Source organism: Callionymus lyra, chromosome 5, assembly GCF_982586985.1.
Source record: "Callionymus lyra chromosome 5, fCalLyr1.hap1.1, whole genome shotgun sequence".
NCBI classification, from domain to species: Eukaryota; Metazoa; Chordata; class Actinopteri; order Syngnathiformes; family Callionymidae; genus Callionymus; species Callionymus lyra.
Genome location: NC_141822.1, coordinates 22,948,891 through 22,970,770, shown reverse-complemented (window position 1 = coordinate 22,970,770; position 21,880 = coordinate 22,948,891). Strand labels below are relative to the sequence as shown.

General features: G+C 38.9%; 1 protein-coding gene across 1 annotated transcript in view; it reads right to left on the bottom strand.

Moving 5' to 3' along the window:
• mgat5 (alpha-1,6-mannosylglycoprotein 6-beta-N-acetylglucosaminyltransferase) overlaps positions 1 to 21,880 on the bottom strand; it is a 55,588-nt gene that overhangs the window by 3,056 nt on the left and 30,652 nt on the right. The window contains exons 9-16 of the mRNA XM_087791472.1: positions 21,133 to 21,267; positions 18,595 to 18,728; positions 14,738 to 14,871; positions 6,346 to 6,495; positions 1,625 to 1,771; positions 1,443 to 1,559; positions 403 to 477; positions 168 to 325 (exon numbers count right to left, since the gene is read on the bottom strand). Of these exons, the coding sequence (XP_087647598.1) occupies positions 168 to 325; positions 403 to 477; positions 1,443 to 1,559; positions 1,625 to 1,771; positions 6,346 to 6,495; positions 14,738 to 14,871; positions 18,595 to 18,728; positions 21,133 to 21,267 (1,050 nt within the window). The remainder of the gene's footprint in view (positions 1 to 167; positions 326 to 402; positions 478 to 1,442; positions 1,560 to 1,624; positions 1,772 to 6,345; positions 6,496 to 14,737; positions 14,872 to 18,594; positions 18,729 to 21,132; positions 21,268 to 21,880) is intronic.

The following is a 21,880-nucleotide window of genomic DNA, read 5'->3' as shown; positions in this document are numbered from 1 at the left end:
TTAAACGAAATCCTTTTTAACAGACACACATCACAGACCAAGCCACTGAATTCAATTCTAAATTAAAGTAAAAAAAAGACTTCTTAACCCTGACGATGAGCAGATTATAAAAGCTAATGTATCATGAACATTAGGGCGACCGTCTAAGAAAGCGCTCGTTGCTTCACCTGGCCAAGTCTTTGTCCTTGTTGAGGTGCTGGAAGAAGGACGGCTCGCAGATGAGCTGCTCCTCCTGACACACCTGTTTGCAGGTTCGTCCGGGTTCTGCTAGCTTGACCTGCAGCGCGCTGAGGGGCGGCCACATCACCTGTCCGTGACAGAAGTCCTGACACGACACAGCGACACGTGGTGAGTGTTGACATCTGTCAGCGGAAGCATGTTTTGGACACAAATACCACATACCTGGTTCTCTATGAAGGCGTTGACTCTCTGCAGCATCCCCTCACAGGTGAACTCATACGGCAGGTACGGCTCAATCTGGACACAAACACACAAGAGTGAGCGGCTCATAGTGTCATCGCTTATCTTCAGACAGAGCACATCGACCAGCTCAGGAGCAGTTTTTTGAGTGGTGAGAATAAGTGAAACCAAATTGGAATTAAATCAAGACTCGTTATCGTTATCAAGGTAACACAGAATCTCATCTCATGATTATGAACGTATGTAAAACCATATCATTTCCTGATTCAGCTTCTCACGAGTTTCCCTAATTCTTACCTGCAAATTTTTCTTATTTACATTGATAGAAAAAGACAAGAAACTTTCACACGTCAACACATTGTGTCGTGCATTCACTAACCGTCATGGTGCATTCAAAAGCGTAGGAGAAAAAAAAGGTTTTATTTTTAAAATTATTACTATTATTAGTTTAATGTTCAATACGATTTAGAAGCTAAGTAAACCAAATGATTGATTTACTAAATAATAATAATATTAAACTAAACCATAGAGTGGCATCAACTTTTATTTTGTGAGAGAATGTATAGCGTAACCAGTAAAAGATCAATTTATAACATTATTTAAAAATATATTCTTGATAAATTAATTTAGGTGTTGTAAATGTGACTATAAACTGTTTCTGCAGTCTTGACTTTCACACATTAAGTGGCAGCAAATACAGTTCTTCATCAATATACCTGAAAGTGATAAAATATTATGAATTAAAATCAGATAATGTGTATGAATGGCTCAATGTCAAGTATATTCCATGTTTAAATTTAGGTGTTTAAGGTCATGGGTTTCCTCATTTAATCAAGGTTTTTAATATTAAACCGGTGCGAAAGAGCAAAAGTGATTCAATTAATTCTGTGAATTGAATGATTAAAAACACATTTGATGGTTTATTTTGCTATTATATAGTTTGTGTATGTGTGTTTTGAGTGTATTTATTAGGTATCGTTTACTTGTTATAAACCCACTTTTGTCTGGTTTCTGTTTTCTACCTTTTGGCTGAGGATGGAGCGAATAGCTCTTTCCACTTCTGCAGGGTTTTCAATGTCCACCGTCCACACGTGTGGCTGACCAATGTAGACCTCGGCATACGGGTGCTGAGACGTCAGCTGTGGAGAGACATAGAACCGTTTAACAAAAATATAGAAGTCACTTCTTGAATCCCGTCACAAACCTCTCTCAAGGTCGGCTTGCCCTTGAAGAAGTCTGTGTTCTTGCTGCTCTTCGGGGGGTTAAACTTGGGGTTGAGGAAGGCGCAGCCGTTGGCGATGGCTTCCAGCGGAGCCGGACCCTCGTAGGGGAAGGAGAGACCCACGAAGAGCTGGAGTTAAAAAACCAGGGTACACGGTTAAAAACTTTTCGGTTGTGGAAACTCACTCATGATGCTGGCAAAGCACTAAAGAGTCTGCTGGTGTTTGCTGTTCGCAGCAGTTTGCTCTTGTGAAAACACCTCCTCCTGTTTCCTCAGCACACACACACAGGCCGGAAAGATCCCACTTTGATAACGCGAGGAGGGAAGAACAAACAAAAGTCGATGAAGGAAATGTTTGTTTGTGTGCTCCTCCTGTGGGATGGCAGCATGTTGACAGGGAGGGTCTGGAATGTGATGGTGATTAAAAAAAAAAAAAGGAATCACAGCAGTGATAACAAGTAAAGTGACAGTAGCAGACGCTCTGGCGAGAAACAGCTGGAACCTTCAGTGAGACCAACAGTCAGAATAGTTTCCATTTTTATTAGCCAAGACTGACAGCAGCTATTATGAATAGTTTTTAAGCTTTAAAATATTTTCTTTCCGTCCAAGTTTTGAAATTCAGACGCAATGAGGCTTTGACCAAATATTGAACATCTGCACGACAGAATGACTCACTGATGGAGCAAACAGGCGAGCAAGTAGAGCACAGACCACCTGTAGAGTTGTGCGGTAAGAAAACTAGTTTAGTCCTGGTTTTCAAGCATAAAGTGTCCTTTTGTTAAAGATGACAAAAACCAAAACAATATTTCTATCTCCCTGCAGCACCATGAATGTAACCAGGTTAAGGTTCCTCTTCATTCCGTGTAGCGTGTTTGAATAACAAGATGTGTTTGACAACCTTTAGAGTGTTTGACTTTCAGGATCTCATGTATTATTTCCAGGAACCATATAATGGTTAGATAATAATAAAGAGCTTCTCTTGGACGATTACAAATAAAAAGAACATCACTTTAATGTATCCATGGTAACCAGATGATGGATCTAGGAGTGTAAGAAAATATCAATACATTTAAATACTGTTCTATTTGTTTCGTGTTACCGTGTTGATATTCAGCAACACTGTTACCTTTTTTTGCCCTTAAATCATACTTTATTTTTGTCTTAGTTTTTTAAGTTTTATATTTAAAGTGTAAAGTGTGTTTAAATATATACAGTACATATATATATATCTACAATACATATTTAAAACAATTAACATTTACAGCTTGTGTTCATTTTTGTGTTGCAATTCATATTCCCACCTATAGATGGCAGCAGTAAATACGTCCTCCACAGCTAAAGGAACAACTGGCGATCCTGGCGACTGAGGACAAGAGGATACAGCCACTTCCAGGTGCTTTTAAAGCAGATGTTTGATATTTTGGTTTTGACACCAATGAAAGCGGCTGTGACTTTGTCTAGAGTCATGTGGTCTGTGGATTCTGCAACACCAGATCAAGTACTTGACAATACTACAAATATCTTCGTTACTGCGGTAGCATATTATATCGGATAATTGCCTCTGTATTGTGATACGTATCGTCTGATTCTTGCCAATATTCACCACTGGATTAACCTCATAATTGTCTTTAATTTAAAACAATTGACAATCCTTTTTACATGGTCAATAATTAAACCTGGTTCTTCTTCAGGCACACAAAATACAATCTGGCAGCAGATACAAACATGAATACATGTTTGATCTACCATTTAAAAACACACAAAGCAGGAACAAAGGTGTCAGTCAGTGGACACACTCCTGTAACAAGTGAAGAGTCGCAGATTGTCTCCAGAGGAGCCACAGCAGATGCAGCAGAGAGCAACAATGGCCTGAGTGTTAACATGAGAGAGAGTTGGTTCCAGGAGAAAGAAAAAAGACAAAAGCCTCTGCTGACACTGGCAGTACAGCCCCACACTCTCTCCAACAATGGTCCCCGAACAAATTCTACAGCAACCATCCCCGCAGACATCCTTGAAGCTGCTGCTTCGACTTCCGCCAGGAGGTGGCAGCACAGCTTCTCTCTGCTCAGTGTGGATTTGCATGCAGAAGCTCAGCAACCCTGTGAGACAGTGAGCTACTATTTATAGGGAGGGAAGAAGAGAGGAGGGGAGATGAGACGAAGTCACTAAGAGACCGGAGAGAGACGGAGTCAAACACTGTTCCGAAGAAGCGACCAGAACCGGCAGACATTCCACTGACCTTCAACAAGAACCCTGAACAAGGACAGCTGTCAGAGATCAGGCTGTCAAAGATTGGGCAAACAGGAACTCGGCTTACGTTTTCTCACATGAAATTCGTATCATTTTCCAACCACAACCACGGATTCACGACATGACTCACAGGGTTTATTTTCAGCTCTTTCAGCTTTCGTTGTTTCCCAGAGACACATGAAATCTTAATGCCTGCACTCAGCTTTAAAAAGCTTCTCTTATATTCTCGGCTTTTCGTGTGAAAATTATGTTCTTCCTCTCTTGACGCGCGAATGAAATACTACAGAGGAACTATTGGTTGAATTATTTATTCTACATATATACTGTAACACAATAGCATTTGCCATTCAAGCAGATTGTCTATGTAACCTCGCAAAATGGTCATTCCCGAAAGTTTCACCTTATGTTTAGTAATTTTTAGTTCTACAGTAAATTTGGGTCCCAACACATCCATATTTCAACTATTTATTTTTTATGTATAAAACGTGCCATGATACTGACGCAGCAAAAACTAGTGAAGTGAACCTTCAACCTGGACGACATCTTTATAATTTCAAAGGTTTTAGAAGCTACTGATGTTTTATTATAAACCCACAATAAACAGCAATATAAGACATAAAATAAGGGCAACATTTAAAAGGTGGAAAAAGAAGAATGGAATACTGAAGTGGTTCCAAACACTTCCAAAGGTAGTGACTTTTCTCCCAAATTCCTTGTTATACTAATATTTTCTAAAAATATTTGTAAAATAAAGATCTTTAGCATGTTGCTGCTACGTCTGAACACAGATAAAACATGTTATTATGAATCTCAACAACACAAACGCCTCCACGCGCACAGGTGTTTTACAGCAGTTCTGTGGTTGTCTCCCGTGAGGCCAATTAACTACACTTATACATGTTTGTAGTCAACATGTTCATGATGCAGCTCGAGGGAAATTGTGTGTGTTTTGTTTATGTTATTGTGAAAAAAAAGAAAGACCTAGCACCTCTTTATTTAATTAACTACGTCCCAGATGTGGTCGTTAACGCTTCCACCTGATTAACTTCGTGGCTCATATCTACGACGTGAGAATCGTCTCCGGCACATGGGCCGTCCAGGACTTTATCTGGGGCTGCTGCGACGATCAAATCTGTTTCAAACCGTTGAAAGGCTGATCTATCTTTTGTCGGCAGCCGTCTGGATTAGGATCTACGCACCATCGATCCCGCGGCCGCCTCTGTCCCACGCCTGTGTCGGCTCCCACTGTGGAGTATCTGCTTTCAGAGGGTCAAGAAATCGAAGCTCCCCCCTTTTGTGCCTCGGAGAAAAGGCGGGAGGACGAGGCCAAATAGAGCACCGCTGTCCTTCAATGTCGCCACTAATGATGGCTATCACCTTCACACGACATTTCTACTCCGAGTGTCTAATTCCCTCATCCATTAGTGACGAGAAGGAGGCCCACGCTCTCATATCAGAAATGTCTGCTGATGCATTTTAAATCAACAGAAACGGCCAGAGAGGGTTTAAGTCACATGGTCGCCGTTTGTTTGAGGTCCTGGGATCCTGGACAAATGTAGTCGACGACGCACAAACTAAACATTTCACAGTCGTTTTACAAGCTCATAAAGGACAGTGACATAGTTCTTATCTTATCTCACATTGGTCATTTTTTATGAGTTATAGATGCCAATAACGTCATAACATGGCCGCACTGGTTGTGTCACTATTCTAGTGTTTATGTTCTGTGAATGGTATAACTGAACCTCCCTTGACAAGAGAAAACAAAAGAACCTTGTCAGAACATTCAAATGGCAGTTTAGGAATGCTGTCTGTCAAGTCTTTGAATGAAAAAGATCTAATCTTTTCGAACAGCAGTACATACAGTACACGCAAAAATTATTGTAATTTCCAAGAGCACACCTGAGTATAAGCTGCATAAAAAAAAAAAAAGCTTTATATAAAACATGGCAGTAACTCGGCTGGATAAGAAAATGTACCGGTCATCTAAATAGTCTTTAAATTCTGTGCCATCTTTTATTATTTCCTCTAAACTGTCTTTCAGGCAGTTATTTACGCTGCCACCTCCAAAGTCTCGCTATCCATTCATGATGCCAAGCTCACATGCAGCATATCTATTTCCTTCTTTGACAGCCCAATGAATCTACTTTAACTTACAAGCCCTATTACTCTGTCAAACTATTATTATCATCTTCTTCTTGCTCATTAGTGGTTGGCATCTTCCTTTTGACACTATACTGGCAAGTATCGGTGGCCTCGGGACATTAACTCTTCCACCCGTGTTTCTTAATCTTGGCTTAGTGCTAGAGTTCCTCTTGAAGGCAAGCAACCCCGTAAAAATATATAGATTGGCTCCATCACTGTACAAGGTGCAGGCTTCAAAGCTTGGAAACATTACCTACCTGAAATCCAGATATTACGGTAATAGGCAAGACTCGTGACTGGTGACTCACCTTAGTTTCTCTTAGAAGGAACTGCAGGTCTCGGCCGCTCAGGATACCGTGGTTCTTGACGTAGCTGGGAAGGTGGATGGTACTGGTGCCATGCACGGTTCCGTGAACCTCCATGTAGCTATGGATCACATCCAGGTACTTCTTCTTGTCCTGGTGCACAAAGCAAAAACCATTAGTGATTGATGATGTTTTACGAAAAGCCGGTCATCAACTGGATAGTGATGATAATAAGCCTATTGTGGATCCAAACATCCAGCAGATCCTTTGTGTCCTGATCACGGTCAGGCTCCTCACTGGCATGCTCAAATTGATACTGACATTCATGTTAAGAAGCTCTTTCTACTTTCACAAGACCAATTTCAGCCTTCCCTTCTGGTATGTTTGCGCAGTGAAACAAGCTAAAGAGAGAAAATATTTGGGATGCATAGTTGATTTGTTTATGTTTATTAGAAGAATGTGTGTATGTTGCCGTTAAAAGCCGGTGATGACATAAAGATGCTCCACCAAAAATAGCTTAGAGGGATTTGGAAACCTGGAAATGACAACAATTACAGTCCCTACAGTGGTGACTCCGGAATATCATTGATTTCTGATGATCACTGGATGAGCTCGGAACACAAACAACCGAACCCAATCAATTCCTTCCAATGAGTCTGCGACAAAAAAAAAAACCCAGTTTAAAACAACCTTCGATCTATCTCCCCGTCGTCCCCTCGTCTCTATGAACCTCAGTGCTTCTTTAGGAGCTTGAATTTCAGGTAGCCGTTCGTCAGTGTCCCAGGAGGCTCAGCTATCAGATGCTTCCAGCCAGCCTGCTGTAACTAAAGCAGGCTGCAGCAAGTGTGTGAGTGTGTGTGTGCGAGTGTGGAAGTGAGTCCTGATTAGAATTTTGAACACCTCTCTCTGATTTAGAGACAGTTCAGACACGATCTTAGCATGTAATGAGTTCAAGGACACTTGGAAACATGGAGAAAACACTTTAAATATATTACAGAGAATTGTAAAGAGAACAAAATGGAGTAGATCATGCTTTCAGTCACAAACACATCCTCAGTGCTGAAACACTATTGAGATTAAATCTATTGTTCAAGCTCCGCCCAGTGTGTGTACAGTAATGTCGTGACTCCTGCATTGCACAGTTGCCACAAAACACAGGTGTATTTGCTTCTAAAACGTTGATTAAATGCCTCTTGTTTTGTTAGTGTTTGGTTTTATCTCGTTTTTCTCTTAGTACTTGATATGAAAAAAATCTCTGTCCCACTGCTGTAAGGCAGTTTGGTGGTTACATTACACTCAAAAAACTTAACATGGTGAAGAACATCGTTAAAATGATGTTTAAAAGGAGTTCTACTGTTCAAAATTGTACCAATCTTTATATAACATTGAAAAAAAGAGTAATAATGTCAAATGTAACATAGTGACAATATTTATAATAACATAATAGACTATATTTATTGTTCCTTTTACATCTGTAGATCTCAAAAAGGAAACATCACCACAAAATTATAAAAACGGAATATTGGTAAATGAATCAATAAAACAAACAGTCCACATATAAAGAGAAATGAGAGTCTAAAGGGTAGAACTAAAAGAAATGTCATTCAAAAAAATTAATCAGTATATAGTGCTGATTTAAGGCACGAAAACGAAATAAATGTAACAATTTAAACATTTTCCAAGGAGTCGGTGACACTGTCGAACAACGTGTCAAACACTTCAAAATCAATATTTGGAAAACTAAAGTCAGTCATCTCTTCTCTAAAAAAAGAAGCGTATCACTCGTTCTGTATCCAGGAGCAAACACTCATCACTCATCTTCTTGAACGTTACAGTGTTTGAGGGATTATGACATTCTCGTCAGGGAATCACGAGTCAAAGAAAAATGATCGAGCACGAGCCATCCTGAGCCGCAGTAATGGGTGACAGCCAGTGAAGGAAGAACAACACAACATCAGGAGGAACATTGTAAAGTCTCTAAAGGTCGCCGATGTGGGTGTGCGATGCTGTGAGCGCTTGAGTGATTGTGTGCAGAGAAGAAACAGAAGAGTGAACGGTCAGGAGCCTTAAGGGCAGAGCTTTACGCTCAGAGGACTCACTCAGCAGATGCTCCGCAGAGCACTAGTGTACATTGACACACAAATGCTCAAGAGTTAACAGGAGTGTCTGTAAACGTATATAATATAGACATTACCAACAAAAAAAAACATATTTTGAACAGATTACTGCTACTATTTCCATGCCAATGTTGAGTGCCTTTGGACACATGTGCCAGGGAGATAAACATATCAAAGATCCGACTGGAGCTGTGAAGGAGGGAGATAAGGCAAGTTTTACAACGCTTTGAAATGATTTACAGCTTGACAAGAGGTCAACAACCTTCTCTAAACCGAGTGAAGATAACCTCACTATCCCATATGTCTGGAAATTGAATTATAAATACTAACAAAGAACATCAAAGTAGACGTCACAGACCATAACATATCAAAACAAAAATAACCATTGTAATTACCATCTTCAAAAACAACATTATCTTTGTCTTTAAATGACTTTAAATTATGTTTGGATCATTCCCAATAGATAAATTACTCATGGATTAAAATGGAAGTATTCCTGTCTCACATGATTTGTGCCATCGCCTCATATCAAATGTGAGCAAAGAGAAGGTAAGAGCAACAAGATGATCTGGCCTCATTAACAATGGTTTGCTCGGCAGCTCTTTGAGGACAGACACTCGCTTATACTGACAATATTAAATTTAATACCTGTAACGACACAAGATACACCTTAAAATGTAACCATGGGTCTGAAAGACTCTCAGATTGTATTAAACAATGAGCTGTAAATGATACTGTAGCTGGAACCAGCTGCAGTCTCACCTTACCTGCCCTTGTGAAAATAAAAGGTCAACACATCTTTATGTCAACCCAAAAAAAGACAGCTCCTGGTCTGGTCGATATTTTCTGTAACAAAGTTCTCCTGGGGAGATACATCACCGACCTGTCACTTGACTCTTGCTCTGTTTTTCTTAGTTCAAGAAACACCGAAGCATCCGACTGCTCGGAGAGATTTTTCCCGTATTAGAATGCAGACGGGTGCACTCTTCCCGACGTGCACTCTGCTCTTAGTGACTTCAAACACACCTCAGATCATTTCCTTGTCCCAAATCACTTCCCGCCGTCAGGCTCAGAGGTCCCAAATTGCAAACTTGTCGGTAAGGACAAAATGCCTCTTTGCAAATTCTTCAAAACGAGAAGGAAAAAACATTTTTCCTCTACAGCAATCACTTCTGCAGTGTTACTACAGCGACGTAAGAAAAGTGACAGCTCAGTTTATGTGAAGTGATTTGGTTCTCGCGAGTCACTTGTGTCACTACGATAGTTCTAGTCCTTCATATAGACAAGAACTCTTGAGTCAGTGGAATTTGACGCGACTTCCTTGAAGACAAACTGGACGGAACTAGTGAAGGATTTTCTATTTAGGTCAATGTATATGCAATGATCTCAAACTGAAGTCCAGACACGGCTCTTATACTTGTTAATATATGGTTAACTTAAATGTGAAACTGACCCAAAAATATTTCCTCCCGTTTTTAAACCAATGGCAGTGGCAACTACGTAACACAGGTTCATCGACATTGCGGTCAGACTTTTCTGGTACTGGGGGCAGACAGGAAAAAACTTTACAATTACTTTTACAACAATAGAAAACATAACTTAAAAATGCAAGTTGTACTTTCAGAATCTCCCCCTGTTAACCTGAAGACATATCAGGAGTTCTTTGCACTCTTAAAAAGACACTTTACTTTTCATTTGTGTTGACGTGACCTATATTCCTACTTCTAAGAGGATGTTAGATATTTATCTTAACTTACTGACCAATAAAGGTATTAATAAAACAACAAATACAGTTGTATTGATTTAGTGACATGTACCAGACTTTGGCACTTATGAAACGTCCTTATGCAACCGACACATAAATGTATCAGTGGCATTTACAAGATGAAAAAACACCTGACACAAGATGATTCATAAGCTCCGGGAAGTGAATAGGTTTAACACTGTCCTTTACAGACAGTCACTGAGCCTGAGGGGCAAACTTTTATAATGTCACCTTATGGAGTTTCAGTCATATGGGAATAAATGAGTAGACGATTCAAATTCATTTCCCCTTGCTTCTCCACATCATTGACTCAATGCATATTTTATGATTACATTTCAAATATCACTGAACTAAATGAGGAGGATGAAAAACCACAAACCACAGAAAGACTGAGGATTGGTTGATACATGCTTACCATGCACAATAATGAGGAAATATGTTTAAAACAGGAAGTTACTTTGTTCTTTTTAGTGGATCATTACATTTTTTATGACACTATGACGTGTGTTTATGAGCCTGTAAAGGTTAGACTGTGTGAGATGGATCCCACTGGGTCATCAGGCTAGCTCTCACAAACTTTAATTCAGCACTTTGCAGTAACGTCCCTGTAGTCATGGTCATTCTGAAGGATCCAAAGCGAGGCCACTCGACTGTGTCGTTCCCAGTAACTTCTCTTCCACCTTCTCTTCAACTTAAAAATGGCTGTTTCGACACAGTTTTCAAATATCAGAAACATTTTATCTCAAGTTATTTCTTATACAAGAGGATTCAGTAAGAACAAGAAGCTCATGGGAACAGGGTTTCAGGGCTGGAGATGACCTTCTTCTCTAGAGTGAAAGAGAGATGAAAGAGATCAGACCCTTATCATCTTTTTTGTTTTCGGCACACTAATACAGAGATTCTTTTTCGTCTGCACTGCGCCACATGTTCCACTTCCTGTCTGTATTTAGACTCGGGGGTTATAGATGCATTCTTAAACTTGTAGTTGGCTAACTCAACTACATAAAAGCTCAGGTGAACAGGACGGGGCTCAGCTAACACCCCTGATGAGATCTAGGTGATTTATAAGAGATGGAGATGTTGTGCAACAACGACCAGCTTGTGTACCAGGGTGTGCAAGACAATCATGTGAAGTCCATTAAGATCAGGCAACGCAAGAGTCTTTATTCTCACATTTGGCGAGTGCTGTGTGGACCACTATATAGATACCAACATCAGTGGAGGGATTCTGCTGCCACGCATCTTGATGGGTATTCACAGTGACATCTATGTTGTTTTCTAATACAAGCCATTTAAAATGGGCATGACGTTCACAATTCAATAGTCATTTAGGCGTTTCATTGTAACGCGGTCTCGAAAAACATTGCCAGCATCGCATGCCACATGGTGGTAGTGCACCTGCACCACAAGCTGATAAAAACAGCAGGATGATGTTTTTATGTAGTTCTGTTGGTGTAATTCTCACATCATTTCTGATCGGTTGGTGGCCCACACTCGTTTCTGTCAAATACTGCACAACTCCCGATAGACCAGCCTCAGGAGAAGTAAGTCCACCTTGTTATTAAGAGCAAAGAGTGTTGGAATCATATTCTTTAGAGTTTTGCTTCCTTCGCAAACAAGCTCCCTTGCTCAGCCCCCTATATATATATATATATATATATATATATATATATATATATATATATATATTTACATACAGATAATTATTTAAATAGTAGAAAAGGGAAAGAGAAACAACAACAAAAGAAGTAGAGGGCAAGAGACAGAAAAGAAAGGCAATCAATTCTTCTCTGCTCTGCCTTTTTATATGCTCCAACAGGGTCGCTATGGAAACGGCTCACTCTGAAGTACTCGGGCATTTTCATTTCGAGTTATACATCCACATCATCTACTGACAGATTGAATTTAAACCAGCAATTGTGTTGCTTAGTTATGAGGATTATTCAGGTCACAACAATGACATTAAACCTAACAGCATCAAGGGATTTTTGTAACGAAAAACATGATATATATGCGTTGGCCCTTAAAGTGGAACGATAAAGTCATAGCAGCATCAGAACTGAAACTGGAAATGGATCGCTTCCTGCCGTGACAGGATTGTGTGTGGTGGATTGCACAAAAAATAAATGATTAAACAAAATAAATAGAAATTATACTCTCGTGCAAGCGGATGGTTTTTCCTGACAGGGATACAGAATTTGGCCGCAATAAGCAAAATATATCTTGCATCATTCTCAACCTGTCAATAAGCAACAAGCCTTCTTTGATAAACAAAGCTTCAGAATTTAGAACTGTGGTGTTTGAAAATCCTTAAAACTGTTTCTTGTTCGAACAACAAAGAATCTTCCTCCACATCACAAACTACTCAAAGTACCATTTGATTGTATTTACAAAGGCAAAAGAAGCCAACAACTGAAATGAATGTTTGTGTGTGTGCATGTGTGTCGATGTGTTATGAGTTATAACCACGTTAACACACACCATCACGGAAAGGGCATTGACACTCGTCAATGGCAGTATTTTCAGGCTGGGATGAACTTTCCTCAGACAAAATTGACCTATTGTCTCGCACGAGGAGAAGACAACCGACTTTGTCAAAGCACATTTGAAAATAGCTCGACTTCAGAACTACAAAATAAACCCTGACAAGAATCTTATTTTTAATTCCCAAACGACCAAGCGTAACTATGACATACCTTTTTCTAATTTTAAAGGTTCTAAAGGGAGGAAATGTCTGCTTCTCTTTCCTTTTTAAATAATACATTGCGTTCAAATGGAACCTCTGAACTATGGAGCGAAATAGTGAGGAACAGCAGGTTTCGCAACTGAAGAGGATGGGAAATGGAACAAGCTATGGAGCTCATTATCTGCTGAACCTCACAAAAAGGGTGCTTAGAGTAAAAGAAAGAGGTAATGAACAAGCCTGGGAGTGTGATTAGAAGGTAATACCCCCCACTGTGACAAGCTGGGCTTCTTGGCCGCCATTTGAAAGACAAACTGAACATCCAACCCTTTTATTAGCTTCACAAAAGAACAGAGCACCACAGTCTGTGCTATGAACTGCATTAAATCATTTGTATTATTCTACATTACATGACTCGGTTAATGACGGTTAATAAAGTAATGTAATAATGGAGATATGTTTCTAATAGTTATTAATATTAACATTTTTACTGCAGATCAGGTTAAAGTTGTTCGACATGTTTTGCAGACATCACTCAACAACCGAGCGAACTACACAAGCTTACATGTAGATGATGTTGGAATTAAAGTGACAAAATTCACAATCACAGTATGAATTAAACTGTACTATCTTACAAGTTAAATATGCAACAATGAATAGAGACTATTATACGTATACTTTGTGAAACTCTTTAATTAAATCTCTGGTGTTGAATCTCAAATTTGTATATACATGTATATATGTTTTTATATGAGGCTTTAAACACACATCCATTCTGATAAAGAACCAGATGTTGTAGCTTAATTCAAATAAGTGAGAATGTCTTTGGGAAATTAAGTATTTGTTGGGGGATTAAGCCGACTTTAATCCCTTATTATCCCAAACTGGACAATATCTGAGAAAAATGAATAGGATTTAAAGTCTCTCTCTGCCCTTCAGATGGTATCACACGTCTATACAAATCTGTTTTTTTAATAATGAGTAGTTTAAGGTTAAAGAAACCTTTCATAACTTTAGCATAGAGCCCTAATCATGAAGTCTGGAGTCTGGTTTGAATCTGAAGCCTCGACTTTAATTCTATATACTTTAATTCATTCAAGATTTAGATAACCATTTAACATGATGGTCATTTTGCTGAACAATAACAAAAGCAAATAACATTTTCTCAATCATTAATAATTTGAATGTAGTGTTAGTTTATCTGAAGTAGTTGATTGTAGAATAAAGGTAAAGCTTCTGAAATAATTAAAATAAATGACTTATAGTTCTAGAAAAGTCAGATGTGATTAAAGCTGTATTCATGAAAACGTGCATCCATGCACGCGCACAAAACCCAGAACTCCTCCCTATTAATCTACACTTCTAAAGTTTCAACTTACATCAAATTACATCCACAACTCTACAGGTTATAACTGTAGATAACAGCTTTTAGAAGACGTGGATGAAAATGATTTCAATAATGCCATCTCATGCTGGAGAGTATTGAGAAAAACATGACAAAGCAAAGCCCAAGAGGGCTGATATTTTAGAAACCCATCACAGTGCACCAAGGCTTAGTCATTTCTGTCTACCATATAGTAATCCCTTCCTATCAGCGATGCAGTGCAAGCATGTATTTAAATACATTACCACTTCACAAGGAGGGTGATGAGTGCAATTCAAGCATAAAAAATCCCCTGCAGAGAATGTTGTACACGAGAAAGTGCAAAGAATTCCAAGAAGGTGAAAAAGGTAATCCTTTGAGCATGAGGAATGTCAATTTGTTCTTTAGAGGTGACTTATACAAACAAGGACAGATGTTGGGTGTAGCGCTGAGAATGTTCATCTTACCTTCCAGAAGTTGTCGACTTTGCCATAGACAAGCGACTGGTTCTGCCTCTTGATGTCATCTATATGCCTGAAATCGCTAGCGTTGAGGTGTTGCTCCACAACGAAGCCCAGGAAGCTGTTGTCGGGCGTGTGAGCTGCAATTACAAAACAGAAAAAATCTGATGACTTTCATTACAAAAACTGCTTGAAAAAGAGTGAGAGAGCTTTTTTTTGTTACCCGAAGATAAAACCAGAAACAAATACAACAAAAACTTTTTTCACATGTGATAATGTGACATTGCAGTTATCCTGTTCTGACAATTGGGGGGTGGGGGGGGTCCAGAAATAATATTTTAAATCTTGCATATTGCTTATTGCATTTTACTCAACAGTACACAAAGCAACATAGTAGGAAAAGAAACTCGCACATTTTGATCACATGTCTTTCAAGAAAAGGATTTTCAGATGCCTCCATTACATACAAAGGTAGTAAATCCAGTGCTACTACTAACTACTAAACTCCTACAAAAGGAGGATGGCAAGTTCAACAATTTCAATGACAGGAATGTCGCACATAATGGGCTCCTAAGAGCCTGGACTCTTTCCAAAAAGGCCTGAAAACTTTTTTTTATTCAAAAGATCTTATAATTGTCGTTAACCTTTCTCTTTAACCCGTTTTAACTGATGTAACACTTTGATGTCATGTTTGATGAAAAGTGCAATATAAATGAAATGTAATATTATTATTAAAAAAATCATCAAGTCCATCATTCAAGCCTTTACATCAAGAGATCAGCGACTACTGAAAGGCACAGAAAGCAGGCCTGCCGGGGGTGGAGAAAAGAATTATGTGAAAGATAACCTCAGAAACCTGTGCAGTGCATCCATCATTCCCAACCCTATCCAACTGGTTACTCGGTGTTTAAGTCAGATCTGACTCACAACACCCTGATAAAATTTGATTTGCACACAACTGGCCAAAACAAAAGAGGAAAAACAAGCAGGAAAAAGTGGTTCTAACATCATTTATCAGAGGTTTGATTTCATCTTCCCAATGTCAAATCTGTATGTCCACCAGAGCAGCAATTGCTTTCAAACACCAAGAGATTTCGAGAGTTTGAGAAAGAGTGCAGGGAGAGCAAAGCTTATCTCCATTTTATGTTGACAAATTGATCATCATAGAAGATGAATCATCGTCAATAGAACAAAAACAAGCCTGTTCACACACATGAGATGCCAGCCCACAACCAATGTCACACATTTCAAACTTAACCTCTTGTTTTCCTAGTAAAACACACACCATTAGCACTGCAGTGTGACTCCTTTTTTTGTTAGAGGTTCCTTGGTCAAGACAGAGAAAAGGGGCAACTCCAAAAGAAACATTAGTACAGTGAGGTCAATTCAAGGTGAAGGGTTACATAACCAAAACACTGTTCAGGGCAGAATCTTGAATTCTGTGACAGGAAGTGAGAGCGCTGATATTCAAGGACAGTGAACTGCTGAGTCATTGTTGGAGGCAGAATTGATGACATCGTCACAGTATGCTATCTCCAACAGAAAGCACAGTCGAGTATGCAATAATGAATTACAAAGGATATGAGATTGCGAGGGGCTCAACCGTTGAGGCTGATCTTGTCGACTGCACTTGTAATGAGTTATTATTGTGAAGATATCTTCCTCCCTCGCCTTCTATACATTAGATCATGCTTTCAGCCCTTGATCTGTCTCTTCTTCCGTGCTGCTGGGTTAACTTGTGCAGACGAGACATTGAGATTTTTTATAACATTAAAATTTAAAACATATATATTATTTATATCTTAACACTAGTTTTCTGTCGGGTCCGTCTTTTGAAGTCAACAAAATCTGGAAAATGATCTCTGTTGGGACACCAGCATTAATAATTGACATCAGTGAATACTGATAAGAAATGAACATCAGAATTACCGCAGAGGGTTTCCATGCAATATAAATGGCTTTATCAGAGCCTTTGACAACGACGGGAGACAATAATGTACTTCCAGTTACTTAAGTGTGGCTTGAGTTTGAGTACCCACGTGACTAGGTGACCACAAATGCATTAGTTCTGCACACTACTTTGTACGTTTGAGAAGGATACATTTAGTTTGAAAACAACATCAATGAGTTGCTGATCGAACTCATTGTATGACTTATTTATTCCATCTTAAAAAGACATTTTTCCGATTCAAGTCACAATTTCACATGGCTGCGTGCATAAATATAAAATATTGTAGGAAGAATAAATTAATAAATCAACACTACGAATAAGTCTGATATTATCAAACCTCGAAATTTCTGTTTATTAACATTGATAACAGAGGTCAGAGAGAATGCAACATGAAAATGAATTAACGGTCTGTATACAAACACAGAGCAACTGAGATAAATGTATTACAATAGAATGTAGTTATATTAGACTTGGCAGCTTTAGTGCTAATAGAATGTAACATTTTAATATGATGTGCAGGCATCTAACCCCCATCTGGATTCTTAATCAAAGCATGATTCAGACACAAGAATTCCCAATGGTACCATAGCACAAGAATATACTGTACAGTTGAAATAGGGAGTAAATTGGAAGTAAAAATATATTACATTAGTGGATATTTTGATTGCCCCTTGCCTCCCCCTGAAAAATATTCCCTTTGCCCATTTTCTCTAATATTCTTTTCCAATTTACTCATGATGATTTGTCTACAGCTCTATAAACTTTATTATGTGCAAACTTCACTTCATATTCCAAACAGACATGTCTCGATCAAATAAAAAAAAAAAAAGTCTTTGTGTGTTAATCTGTATTAAAATAGGATTTTGGACCAGTAGTAGTCACTGGCACTCGGGAAGTCATCAGAAAAAAGTCTGTACACACACTTGAAAAGTTGTGACATCCAAAATCCATAGATCTTGTGAAAGTCGGGTTGCTCATCTCACACCAGCGTGACACATAAAAATATAAGCAATGCCAAACCAAGCAACAATTTTATGTGGCACACATTAACATTTTTAACCTGGAAAAAAAAGGATCTAATCTGTCCTATTTTTAAAGCCAACAATGTATCACGAGTAGTTTCCTCCACATCATTCATTGATCTGTCTGAGCACATAGTAGTAGCTAAACAAAGAAAACGCCGCCTAGTCTAATGTCAACTTTGCTCTGTTAGCTCAGCCATGTCCCCAATGCAATAGATAAATGAGGTCAATTTGGCTCGGCTTGTCTTGTCTTATTGGCCATGGTCCATGACCTCCCTATACTCCCAACTATTGATTCTAGAAGCCTATTTGAAAAAGGACCAATCAAAAAGGACTTTCAGGAGTTCATATATATCAGAAGAGATATCAATGGTTTCGTAGAGAAAATCAGGATGATTCCATCTTTTTTTTCTTCTACTTTTTCTAAAGATGAGACACAGTTAAAATTGCAGAAACAATAATTTCATTTGAATAATTGTCTGAGCCGAACAAGCATGATGATGAATTAAAACCACATCCTTGTCTTTATGAACAAAGCCAAACCCCACTGCACTTGTTTTACCAGAGATATTATCTGACCCCACGGCTTTCATAGGATTGTGCACCAGGGCTGCAGTGTGTTTTTGGAAAGAGAGGACCCTATTCAGAAGACAAAAGCCCTTTTCACATCCACATCTCACCTCAGAACAAGAGCTCGCTGAGATAATGTTACAGTTACAGCACCACGAAGAAGGTCGGGTGTTTGGAAAAGAGGAGTCTGGGTTCTTGCCATGGCTTAACTTTAACACATGTTAAACTTGATCTCAATTTAAAAAAATAAATTAACATTATAAAATAAAACTGAATCAAAATGCAACAGAAAAAATACAAGAAAATAAAAATCAACTTACGAAACATGGTGTTGAACTGTTGTGGGTTAAGGTTCCACTTTCCCCAAGGAGTCTTGTGACCTTTTGATTGTGCATAGTGGGCGTGGTTAAACTCTGGCTCTGTCCCGAAGGAATCCAGAACCCGCAACATACACCTGTGGAGACAGACAAAAATATTGGCTCGAGGACAGACAGGATTTTTTAGTTCACCCAAAATTCTAACTTCATCCTCATGTCGACCAACTGTTGGAATTTTTTTCAGAGTAATCCAATTCTTGGATAGTAATGGACAAGAATGCACATCCATTTTATCAAGCGACTGATGCCGCCTTGACAAACTTCCTCCAAAAAGAAACTTGAAAAAAATCCATATACTTCAATACTGCTTGTATGTCATTTCCATCTCGTATTTAAGCCTTTAAAGGAGGAATTGTTCCAGAAAAAAAAAAGGTTATACATTATACGCTCATTTGTGGCACACGTTTAAAGATTAACACTGGAAGTACTTCGAAAGTACTCCGGGTAAATATTGTGATCACTTCCAGTATAGACAGTACACTGTGTGCACTCTGGAAGTGTTCCTGATATTTATAAAAATGGACATACATTTTTGCCTATTACTCTAGAAAGGAACAGATTATTCTAAAAAATAATTCCAATCCTTAGTCGACAAGAGGGTGAGTAGAAAATGAATGAAGTTTTAATTTTGTGCTACTTTAATTAGGTAATTAAGAAATTAAGATTTAAATTTCCCTAAGGAACCTTGTGAAAGGTATAAATAAAGTTTTATCCATGTATTAATCTTCATAGTATATTGACAGCAGGTTCTCAGGAAATGAACACCAGAGCTTGTGTTCTCATGTGTAATCAAACATCTTGTGCTTACAAATTCTTCTGTGTAAAACAGAGTTTATGTGAGTCAGGTTAGGCCCTCGATTTCAACCTAATCCCAGGTGTAAACACGTATTGACGCCAAGTATGTGAGCACATGGACACACGACACATCTGCAGGCAAGAAACAGCCACTTCATCTCTAACTGTCGGTGTTTCACAGCAGATGCTGTGCAGCTGGCTGCGTGGACTGTAAACGGCCCTGGGAGAGCCCTGGCCCAGAGATGGGAACAAATTCATAGTACAGAAAACTTTTAGCTGAAGTAACAACAACAACATCTCCACTTACTGAAATGAATATATCCCAACTACAGTGTTCCCCACATCTGTCGGAGGAGATGGTGAGCCCAGAGAGCAGACTCCAGGGAATCATAAAAGGATTCCTAATCACACACCTACAGCCACAACAACTGGGAGTTGGACTTTGTTACTTACATGAACAAAAGTAAAAATTAACTGCCATCATCCACTTTAAGTGATCCCAAAAGGATTGTAGACCATAATGGCATGTTGGAAATATGGGCTGCTCGCCAATGATAATTTCCCTTCGGCAATCAATGAAACGCTCCCATTATGGTCATTCGGAAACTCTAAAATCTGATGGGAATTTGTGTCTTCTTGCTTGCCCACCCCGGAGGTTCAAGACAACAGATGGATCATAAACAGTTAATGGTCTCCGTTATAAAGTATATCATGGCCCGATTTCAGTTTGCTGATAAATACTCAATGAGGTCATGTTGAACGATTTAGTGAAAGATGTTATGAATTATCTAGCTGGAACCATTGCTGCTTCCCCCATCTGGATTCTTTGTGTGGCTTGTTTTGAAGAATGAGTGTGCCATAAATAAGCAATCATGACCACCGAGATGAAAAGATATTCTCAATTAAAGCCTTCCATTGAAATCAGTCAAATTGATTAAAAACAGAAAAAAAAATGTTATAAACCAAGACTTGAACACGCAGAGAAGTAAAGTTCAATGGCGACAAAGAGACAACACACATTTGTAATGTTTAAACACAGAGAAGTAAAATTTAAATATGTAATAAAATGGGTTGAGAACCTAAACTGCAATAAAGTCAGCTCATCAAAACACGAGGCGGCAAGAAAGAGTGTTTTAACGTACTCGAGTGTGTGCCTTGAAGGAATGAATTCAACACTGAGTGTTTTGTAAGAGCAGGAGATAAAAACCCTCAGCATCTGCACTCAGCACCGACGATTGAGTCCATTTCCACAAGCCGCAGAAGGAGCGGATGTAGCCTACAGTGTCGTGGCCCACACCAAGAACAACACAGTGACCTACTGCTGGAACCAAAGGGCCCATTAAAGCACTGCAGACGTATTGTTCCCCCCTTTTTGCTTCCTCTCATTGCAGGCTGAGGAGGGCTGGGAAGTTACCCATCAACCCTCGTCGGCGTGGCAATCAGTGACAGACTTGAACAACAGACGCTACTTCATGCAATTGGGGGGAAGCGACACAAAAATAGACCCATTGTTCTCCACGAACAGCTCACACGGTTGATAAGTTGAAATTAAAAAGTCAAGCTTCAGGGATCTGACATTTTTTGAACAGTTGTCGTCGTATTTGCCATCTGATGATGTTTTTCTGCACTGTATCCGACAATCATTTGTCAAAATGACTGAGCTCGTATAAAGATCAACAGACTCACTGGTAGTGGACCCAGGACGGACCCAGCATCTTCTTAAATTGAGTGAGTCCCACGATGTCAATGTAGATGAGCTCTACTATCTTGTCACCCTGAGTGGGACAGCTGGACTTGTTCCCCATGACTCTTCGCATGATTCTAGAGGGAGAAGGAAAAGATACGTTAAAATAACATTTTAGACTGAATATTGACAAGCATTCCAAATCGTTTTGTTAAAATGAAGAATGAAGCAAACTGCCAAAAAATAACAAAATAATGCAATTGAATGAGGTGTCTGAGGTAGAATTTTGCATCCATTATTAATGAGATATGAAATACGATTGAAAATGCAACGTTTAATTTTTAATTGGTATAACAGCGCCAAAATTTTTCAAATTAAATGTTTGAATCATTAACTTGTGTTATGTCACGGTCAAGGTGACCAAGAGCCCGTAAAAAATGTGTTTGTGGTATTCCTTGTGTTGCTTCTGCTCAAGGTGAATGACCTCCAACACTGCATATGTATTCATGGAAGCCAGGGTGGTCGTTCACCTTGACCCGGGGAGATAACACAAGGGTTAAAAAAAAATGCAACATTTTTCAAATAGAAATGATTGAATTATATGATAAAAAATGAAATGCTTAAAAAACATTGTTTTCTTTTTTAAGTTTTGACATTTGAAATGGAAAATTTAACCAATCAATATTCTGATGTCACCGATATACTTCCATATAGATGCAATGTAAGGTTTCACTGTCTAAGTCCCTGTGG